Genomic DNA, 9,764 nt, shown 5'->3' with positions numbered 1-9,764 from the left:
AGACATTATGACATTAAAGTATTGTTCTAGAACACTGCTGGTGTTTGCCATCGGTCAGCCACCTAAAACAGGTAAGAGCTTCTGCCCCATACTGTCCAAAGAAGGTAGGTTGGCTTTCAGGACCGTGTCATTTGTCATGTGGCTTCAACAGTAACTTCTCCCCATTCACTCACAAGGTCTGATATTATGAAGAGGTCTGATATTATAAACATGTCTTATATTATGAAGAGGTCTGATATTATGAACATGTCTGATATTATGAAGAGGTCTTATATTATAAAGAGGTCTGATATTATGAAGAGGTCTGATATTATAAACATGTCTTATATTATGAAGAGGTCTGATATTATGAACATGTCTGATATTATGAAGAGGTCTGATATTATAAAGAGGTCAGATATTATGAAGAGGTCTGATATTATAAACATGTCTTATATTATGAAGAGGTCTGATATTATAAACATGTCTTATATTATGAAGAGGTCTGATATTATAAACATGTCTTATATTATGAAGAGGTCTGATATTATAAACATGTCTTATATTATGAAGAGGTCTGATATTATAAACATGTCTTATATTATGAAGAGGTCTGATATTATGAACATGTCTGATATTATAAAGAGGTCTGATATTATGAAGAGGTCTGACATTATGATAATGTCTGATATTATGAACATGTCTGACATAATAAAGATATTATAAACTCCCAGAATGCTTCTTTCAGGAAGAGCTGGAGCTCTATAAAAGGGGGTAAGTGCTGGTTTGACGTAACTGTCTGTCTTTCCCCTGTGGCAAAACTGACACCTCCGGCACCGCCCAGACCCCCGGGAAAAGCTTTGTGAGCCAGAAGGCGTGAGAAGACTACTGGTGAACCCAAAGATGTGAGATGACAACTGGTGAACCCGAAGATGTGAGATGACTACTGGTGAACCCGAAGATGTGAGATGACTACTGGTGAACCCGAAGGTGTGAGATGACTACTGGTGAACCCGAAGATGTGAGATGACTACTAGTGAACCCGAAGATGTGAGATGACTACTGGTGAACCCGAAGATGTGAGAAGACTACTGGTGAGCGCGAGAAGACTACTGGTGAGCCAGAAGGCGTGAGAAGACTACTGGTGAACCCGAAGATGTGAGATGACTACTGGTGAGCCAGAAGGTGTGAGATGACTACTGGTGAGACAGATGATGTGAGATGACTACTGGTGAGACAGAAGGTGTGAGTTGACTACTGGTGAGCCAGAAGATGTGAAATGACTACTGGTGAGCCAGAAGATGTGAGATGACTACTGAGCCAGAAGATGTGAGATGACTACTTGCGAGCCCGAAGATGTGAGATGACTACTGGTGAGCCCAAAGATGTGAGATGAATACTGGTGAGCCCGAAGATGTGAGATGAATATTGGTGAGCCAGAAGGTGTGAGATGATTACTGGTGAGACAGAAGGTGTGAGATGACTACTGGTGAGACAGAAGGTGTTTGATGACTACTGGTGAGACAGAAGGTGTTTGATGACTACTGGTGAGCCAGAAGATGTGAGATGACTACTGGTGAGCCAAAAGATGTGAGATGACTACTGGTGAGCGCGAGAAGATGTGAGAAGACTACTGGTGAGACAGAAGGTGTGAGATGACTACTGGTGAGACAGAAGGTGTTTGATGACTACTGGTGAGAGAAGGTGTGAGATGACTACTGGTGAGCCAGAAGGTGTTTGATGACTACTGGTGAGACAGAAGGTGTGAGATGACTACTGGTGAGACAGAAGGTGTGAGATGACTACTGGTGAGACAGAAGGTGTGAGATGACTACTGGTGAGCCAGAAGAGGCCACCTGCCTGGTGTTCATGTTTCCCCCTCCACTGTGGTTTTTGGTTTATTGAGCGCCACTGGACACCTAGCAACACTGGACACCTAGCGACAGCTCTATGTCTGTGTTCAGGCGTTTGTCCTCTCGCAGTCTACAACCCTGTTCACAGAAGGAGATTGATTGACACATCGTTGCCGTGCAACATCAAGGGGCGAAGAAGAGCAGATGAGAAAAGGGAAATGCAAATCACTGTGCTCAGACCAAAACACTGAGAAACAAAAAGCTTTGAGTCTGTCACATCCATCAATTAGCCTACCTGCTTGTATACATAAACACAAGTTATTAACGTCAGATATGGGACAGCTGTCATTACAAGTTATTTATAGGTCAGATCAGGGAGTGATAGTGTTACATTCAAGTTATTTATAGGTCATTTAGGTGTTGTTATATACATGTCACCAACGTCATATTGAGGACATGTGTTTTTTTTTTCTACAGCTATTTGTTCTGTTTCACTTGTAATTGGAGATGTAAGGGGAATTGGAACTTATGGGTCCATACAAATATGGGGTACACACACGCAGGCACACGCACGCACGCACGCTCACACACACACAGGGCGGACAAAATAACAGAAACACATAACAATACATTCCCATCACGGACCGAAGGCCTTCAAGAACAGCTTGGAACGCTGTGATACAAATCCTGAACTGTGCTGTGGGATGTCGCCCTGTCCCCCAGAGGAAAACTCTCCAGTACTTTGAGGGATGAATAAGCTGGAAAACTAGTTCACACAGACTATTTGGCCTCTTTGAAATTTTGTTTGTAGCTTCATTTTACACAGATATCGAAGTGCTAATTGTCAGATCTCTTTTAATGACGCACATTTAATAAGTACAATACACACACTCACGCACATTTTATACATTGTACTTGCCCTAAGTGAGCCTATTTTCCTTACTCGTCTGATGTGGGATGTTCGCAAACACAGAAGTGGGTCCATATCCGTTAAGGTTCTTAACTTACTGCATGTCAACCAGGAAGTTCACAGTGATACCTACGTGCTTGGAGAAGAGCATATCTCCCTGGCCAACAACTACAGAGAAGCTTGCAAATGCCCGACCCAAAACAAGGAGTTGCCAGAGTGCAACAAGGTAAATCAACCATGTCTGAACATCCCCGAACCCAGGTGGTGCGAAGCCAGTTTGAACTGAACACTACTGAACCCAAGAGATGTAAAGCCTGTTTGAACTGCCTTCTAGAGTCCCACACATTATCCATATAGTGTTTGTAAACGACTGGTCGGAATGACCAGCAAAACGGTGGTGGGGGTCACGTGAGGACAGGTGATGTCACAGTGATGTCACATACGTTTCTAGAAATTCTGGAACTCTTCATGTAAAATGTATTAAATGCAGTAACTGTAAATCACTATCCACAAAGTGCAGAAATAAGTAACAGCTTACTAAGGAAATATTATATTTAACAAGTCCCTGAACTCCTAGCTGTTATGCCAGTTGTTGTAGTATTCACTGCCATGCTGTCTATTGTGGACATCATTCATAACTTCTCTCTGTCTTTAAGAACCAAATGCCTGGACTATGTCCTATGGAAATAGCTTCACCTATTGTGTTCAACTCTGAGGTGGCCTTATTCTTCTGACCATGAAAGGTGTCCGTTTGTCACAGACAAGGACAACTGAGGGTCCATAATCTCTTTCACGGTCCTTTGTGTGGAGGTTTTGGTGACGCGTTTTGGGTTCCTTCGGCTGCAGAGTTCCCCTGGGACCTGCCAACCAGACCGCCGCCCTTCAATTACTCAAGTACTTCAAACGATTTTAATTAATCCTATACACCTGCAAAGAGTCTTGTACTGTATTCTTTATTTAAAACACAAAAACACTGATGCCCACACACTCAGAATAACATTACTATTCACAGAAGAGAGCACTGGATTGTGTTCCACACAAAAAAAGCACAATTACACATAGTTATGGTTCCTTTTTTGGTAGATAAAGAAAAAGTGCAAAAGACGCATTTGGAACAGGTTGATTCTAGGAGGCAACACGACCTTGTAGAACATTCTGGAATACTGTACTGTCCAGATGGTTCTGGTTCGATATAAAGCACAGGTGAAGTCATTCCACAGAGATCGAAGTGTCTGCTGGTTTTTTCCACTCCCCTCTCCTGGGCAGATTATGGTCACTGGTCATAACATAGAAACACCAATCACCGGGTAGGCTAGGTCATAACTGAAAGGGAAATAAATAAACCAGCAGACCCACAGCACTCCTGGTCAACCCGCTCGTCCCATTCACTGGTCAGACGGCTTTAAACCAGCCTATAGCAGGTTAGACAGCTTTAAACAAGCCTATAGGTTGGTTAGATTTAGCCCAGTCAATAACAGGTAAGACTGTTTTAAACAAGTCTGAAGTTAGACAACTTAAAAATATAAGCAGAAACCACAAAGTAAGAATCAGATTGTAGAAATTTAGTAAACTCTCACAAAATCCCCATGTCTTCCAGAAATCTCAATTCTGGATTTATTGCATTTTTCTCCACCTTTTTCTGGAAAACCTTTGTTTGAGTTGCACAAAAAGTTAAAGAAAAAGGTATTACAGTACAAACAGATCTATGGCAAGGGCCGCAGCATAACATTCCCAAAATCTAAAGATTCTTCAGAAATTCTGTTTAGAGGATTCTCGGAGTGAGAAGGAAATGAGAAAAATCTGGAATCTCCAAACCAGAATTCCGGAAGACCTCATCATTCTAAGGAAGTTGTTTTAATTTCCCGACCTTACCTATGGCTTATTCCTCCCAAACAGAGGTTAAGACGCCCACCTGTCAGAGAACAGATACCACTATAGCATGACAGAACACAAACAAGTGTAAAAGATTTCCTCCGGTTTGGCCCTAAAAAACGGAGGGGCCGAACTTGTATTTCGCTGCTGGAAGGTTTCATTGAGCCCCAGATCTGGTGGACTAGGAGGGTGAACCGCTCTCCTCTAGCCAGGAAGGGGACTCCGTGCCGGGCATGGTGAGCTTGGTGCTGGCCTGCTGCAGGCTGAGCTCAATGTGCCGGTGGTTGGTGGTGTTGTAGGAGACCACAGCATCATGAAACAGCATCAGCTGCTGGTGAAGCACTTTAACCTGGGGTGGGGCAGGCAGAGGAGAGGACGCTGATCTCATGAGTTCTAGCATTTCCCTCCCCTCTTCCTCCCTCTACTCATCCCCCTTGCCCTCCCTCCCCTCTTCCTCCCTCTACTCATCCCCCTTGCCCTCCCTCCCCTCCCTCTACTCATCCCCCTTTCCCTCCCTCGTCCCTTCCCCCCTCTACTCATCCCCCTTTCCCTCCCTCTACTCATCCCCCTTTCCCTCCCTCGTCCCTTCCTCCCTCTACTCTTCCCCCTTTCCCTCCCTCGTCCCTTCCTCCCTCTACTCTTCCCCCTTTCCAACCCTCGTCCCTTCCTCCCTCTACTCATCCCTTCCTCTTTCTACATATCCCCCTTTCCCTCCCTCGTCCCTTCCTCCCTCTACTCTTCCCCCTTTCCAACCCTCGTCCCTTCCTCCCTCTACACATCCCCCTTTCCCTCCCTCGTCCCTTCCTCCCTCTACTCATCCCCCTTTCCCTCCCTCGTCCCTTCCTTCCTTACCTTGTTCTCCTCCAGTAATTTCAGTTTCACCGACAGGTCGTCCCTGGACCTCTCGTACTTCTCCCTATGGTTCTGAAAGGTCCTCTGGGCCTGTTCTAGTTTGGGGAGGGTTGCGGTGTCTCGTGGACCCAGGTTCAGGTCCTCCAGGTCACAGCGGTAGGCATCATACTCCACCCTGTCAGACAGCACAGATGCTGGGATCAATCCTGATGAGGCGGGTAGACCACAATGACCACCCACCATCCTGGCCGAGCGGGAAACAACTGCTGTGTGCCAGTGTGTGTGTGTGTGTGTGTTACCTGGCAGTCTCGTAGTGTTTGACATTAATCATGGTATCTTCAATGGTCTTGTTGAGCAGAGTGTTCATGTCAGAGGTGAAGGAGTTAATAGCCCAGACCAGAGTCTCTCCACTTTTAGACAGGAAACGCTGGGTGTCACTGTTCAAACCAAACTCCATCTACACACAAACAACATCTATTTTTACTCAGAACTTTACTTAACACTAACCCCACAAGAACCTTAACCTTCACTTGGAAACACCCTTTTTTGTCGTGTGTGATTAAAATCTCTCACGTGTAGTGGTGGCGTTTTAAGGCTGAGGTCAGCGAACACGTCCCCCAGAGTCCTTTGCGTCTGGTTGAGCTCTGTGAGCTGCGTGGCGAGGGTCTGGGCAAGACGAGTCACATGATCGTAGCGGCGGCGGTCGTCACGGAGAATATCAACGCGAGCCTCGAGTTCCGGGTCAACTGTACGGGAACCGCGACCCATCTTCTCAGACAGGACCTGCTTAGTACACTAAAACAGAGGACAGTAGGCAGAGAGACAGGAGATATGGGAGACAAAGAGAGACAAGGGATATGGGAGACAAAGAGAGACAGGAGATATGGGAGACAAAGAGAGACAGGAGATATGGGAGACAAAGAGAGACAGGAGATATGGGAGACAAAGAGAGACAGGAGATATGGGAGACAAAGAGAGACAGGAGATATGGGAGACAAAGAGAGACAGGAGATATGGGAGACAAAGAGAGACAGGAGATATGGGAGACAAAGAGAGACAGGAGATATGGGAGACGAAGAGAGACAGGAGATATGGGAGACAAAGAGAGACAGGAAAATCTCCCTCCCTCACCTTGTACGTAGTGATGCTCCATTTGCGAACCCGTTCCAGTTTCTCGATGGCGGCCGTTTTCTGGTTTCCTGTCACAACCACCGGTCCTGTGGACAGCTTCCCTGAACCTGTAGGATCTGGGTCAGAGGTCAGGGGAACATTGACTGTGTGATTGGTTGGTTGGCGTGTTGATTATCTGACAGCAGCCTTACCCTGATCCGGTTCTGATCCTGTCTGGTTCTTACCCTGATCCAGTTCTGTTCCTGTCTGGTTCTTACCCTGATCCGGTTCTGTTCCTGTCTGGTTCTTATCCGGATCCGGTTCTGATCCTGAGTGGTTATTACCCTGCTGCGGTTCTGATTCTGAGTGGTTCTCGTCCACTGACTTTTTGTAGGAAGGGAAACTGGGAACCTCCTGGAATACAACAGAATGGACCCGTTTGAAGACCACGCTGGTCCAAATGTTCTACCAAAGCGTTCTACATTTCCATGAGTGCTGACTCACAATGAATCACATCCTCCAGAGGTGAACAGCAACGTCCCCTTAGACAAACACTGCTGTGTGTGTGTGTGTGTGTGTGTGTGTGAGAAAGAGGGAAGAGCAATTGGAAACAGAGAAAGTGTCGTATGACACGCGCCTGCTAGTACACTTCATGACATCATCAAGTCAGGCCACACCCTTTATCTGACATCATTGGACAATAACTCAGTCAGCTGGACAATATCGGTTTAATCTCAAAGAACCCACACGCACGCACACACGCACACACACAAACATACACGCAATCCAATAATTTGTATAAACAAATACGCCACAGATGAAGAGATTGTTGAGACACAAAATCATTATATGCTCACTTGGAGAGACATTATCTGATGTAACTGTTAAGTAATATTGCTCATATTTAAAATGTAAGCACTTTGGGACTTCTACAATAAGGTGCCCTGGAATAACGTCTGGTAAACATCTAAAATGTATGACCAAAAACTACAGAGGGGACAACAGACATCCTATTCATTTATTTCCCGGAATAATTGGTGGCCACGTTTTTTCGTTATTCAAATGCCGCTTTAATGGAGGTCATTACACCTGTGAATGCCCACCTCTTGTTCCCCAGAAGCCTCTCCTCTGGGCACGGGGGTCTCCATGGCAACCCCCCCCAAGTCCTCCTCCCCCTCCGCCGTCATCATCCTCCCGCCCCTGCAGAGTGGACAACACGTTACAGACAGACACAGCCCCTCCCTCTCATCCTCTCCATACCTGGACATTTGCGATTTTGCTACGCCTCGAGTTTCTGGTTTTTGGTGAGCATGTACTGCCACCTGGTGGTAAATCGTTAGTCCTACAAACACTGACGATCTAGTGTCTCTACTGGTTCTCAAAGACATAAAGTCAGACTATGAAACAATAAACCGTCAAAAACTGAGGTCAAAGTTCAGGTACATTTAACTAAAACATCAACTCAACATGTAAATTGTTGGACCTATGTATCAGGTTGTAAAATGAAACCAATCCCAGAAACTTTCTGCTCATTTACGTATGAAATCCATAAAATACGGCCAAAATTGTTTCTTTCGATTGAATGATGTCCTTCTATGAAGATTAACTCATAAAAAAATGTAATGGTGCCTTTATATTTCTGATAAGTATAGATCTAGATCAACAACCAAAATACATCACTGATATACATTAGTAGATTGGTCCTGCAATTGATTTACTGTTACCATCCCTGGCTTATAGGCGCAGTGTATGGTCTTGCAATAACTACAGTTTGATTTAAAATATATAAATGTTGATATATGGTAAAGTTGAGCTACGAAGCTACACAGCAAATATAGCTTGGGGCAGTTTATTTCACTGTCTCATCTGACTAGTCATACGACTTAAAAACCTATGTCGAAATATTTCAAACCTTTCTATACATTGCGTTCTGTTTTCATGACGATAAAAGAAGTGTACAATCAATTCTGTAAGCAGCTTTTGTTAGTTATGCATGTTACCTGAGAACTGAGAACAAGAAAAAAAACGCACGAAAAGTTTTACCTTCGGATTCAGACTCCGAGCAAGGGAAGCCGTCGCTTCTTCTGCGTTGTTTCTTCGTATTTACCACACAAATGTGTTTTCTAAATAAAAGTATATATTCGCTTGGAAACGTCAGAATTCATTTTACACTAGAAACTTAACATGAAAAATAGAAGTACAACTCCCTGAAAACCGGAAAAGGAAAGTTCAATCGCAAAGCCCAAACGTTTCCCCAAAACTACATAAAAATCCCGGAAGTAGTCTTTTTTTGTTTTTGTTTTTGTTTATTGAATAATAACCATATACAAGATACAAAGACAATATGCATGTCATACATGAGGCCAGATGTAAAATAATAAAATTGTACAATAAAAAATCACCAAAAAAAAATAGCCAGGTTTTCATACTTGTCTACACAAAAAGAAAGTTATCAAAAGACAAATGTCGAAAACATTTAGCAGCTGATTTACATTCTAAACCTGACGCACAATCTTTATAAACCTTTCAATCAATCAGAAATACTGCTAAATTGGGTTTGTTCTTCATATATTTGGACTTGAGGATAAAGAATTTCCCAAATAAAATTTATAAATTAGCTAAATATTGAATAGACGGGTTGGAGTTTGAAAAGCAAAATGTCAAAAGAAGACAAAACGAAAATCGAACCAAAATGCTAATTTAAAAAGCGTTGCAAATCTTTCCAAAAGGAGAAGCTGTATATACATTCATAAAATAACTGATCTACAGTTTCTGCTTAAGAACAAAAGCATCATTCTGCACGCATGCGTGGGGATACATTTTGAAATAGTTTAATTGCAAGGATAATAACGGTTCTAATAACGGTGAAGAATTTTGAATGTAATTTCCTTTATTTTATTTGTTATTAAGAATTTATGTCGTGTGCTCCATGCTTTATTCCAATTTAAAATCTTAAATGGGGGCCCCCAGAAGTAGTCATATGTATACTTCGTGAGGTTTGTGGGAGAGGAGACAGCTCTCTCAGGTGATGCGTTTTTGATTTGCAGTTTATGAATCTCATGTATTGTTGGTTAATGAATCATATGTATTGTAGTTTTGATTTGATATTATATCGAATGTTTGGGTTGTTGTGAGCGTTCTGTGGCTACAGGTGTAAGTGACGTTATCAAAGTATTCCCAACTATGAA

General features: G+C 43.4%; 1 protein-coding gene across 4 annotated transcripts; it reads right to left on the bottom strand.

The window, feature by feature from the left end:
• Nucleotides 1–3,674: 3,674 nt before the first annotated feature.
• Nucleotides 3,675–8,840, bottom strand: LOC105006499 (arfaptin-1). Of its 4 annotated transcripts, none has more exons than XM_029117837.2 (8): nt 8,620–8,840; nt 7,680–7,776; nt 6,822–6,990; nt 6,598–6,740; nt 6,040–6,261; nt 5,766–5,923; nt 5,467–5,641; nt 3,675–4,963 (listed from the first exon to the last, which is right to left on the bottom strand). In XM_029117837.2, the coding sequence occupies exons 2-8, from the start codon at nt 7,764–7,766 to the stop codon at nt 4,796–4,798; spliced, it is 1,122 nt and encodes a 373-aa protein (XP_028973670.2). In that variant the 5' UTR covers nt 7,767–7,776; nt 8,620–8,840; the 3' UTR covers nt 3,675–4,795. The 4 variants fall into 4 exon arrangements, with proteins under 4 accessions (XP_028973670.2, XP_028973671.2, XP_028973672.2 ...); XM_029117838.2 differs by having other exon boundaries at nt 6,598–6,713; nt 8,620–8,839; XM_029117839.2 differs by having other exon boundaries at nt 6,598–6,713; nt 6,855–6,990; nt 8,620–8,839.
• Between the last annotated feature and the right edge of the window lie 924 nt (nt 8,841–9,764).

This window comes from Esox lucius, chromosome 24, assembly GCF_011004845.1.
Source record: "Esox lucius isolate fEsoLuc1 chromosome 24, fEsoLuc1.pri, whole genome shotgun sequence".
Classification (NCBI taxonomy): Eukaryota; Metazoa; Chordata; class Actinopteri; order Esociformes; family Esocidae; genus Esox; species Esox lucius.
This window is presented reverse-complemented; position numbering and strand designations above follow the sequence as displayed.

Bases quoted from the DNA above. Each gene is read 5' to 3' on its own strand.
- LOC105006499 (XM_029117837.2), bottom strand. From the start codon at position 7,766: ATGATGACGGCGGAGGGGGAGGAGGACTTGGGGGGGGTTGCCATGGAG. The intron at 6,262-6,597 runs GTGAGGGAGGGA...CCTCTGTTTTAG, and splicing joins GGAGCATCACTACGTACAAG to TGTACTAAGCAGGTCCTGTC. The intron at 4,964-5,466 runs GTAAGGAAGGAA...GCCCCACCCCAG, and splicing joins AATTACTGGAGGAGAACAAG to GTTAAAGTGCTTCACCAGCA.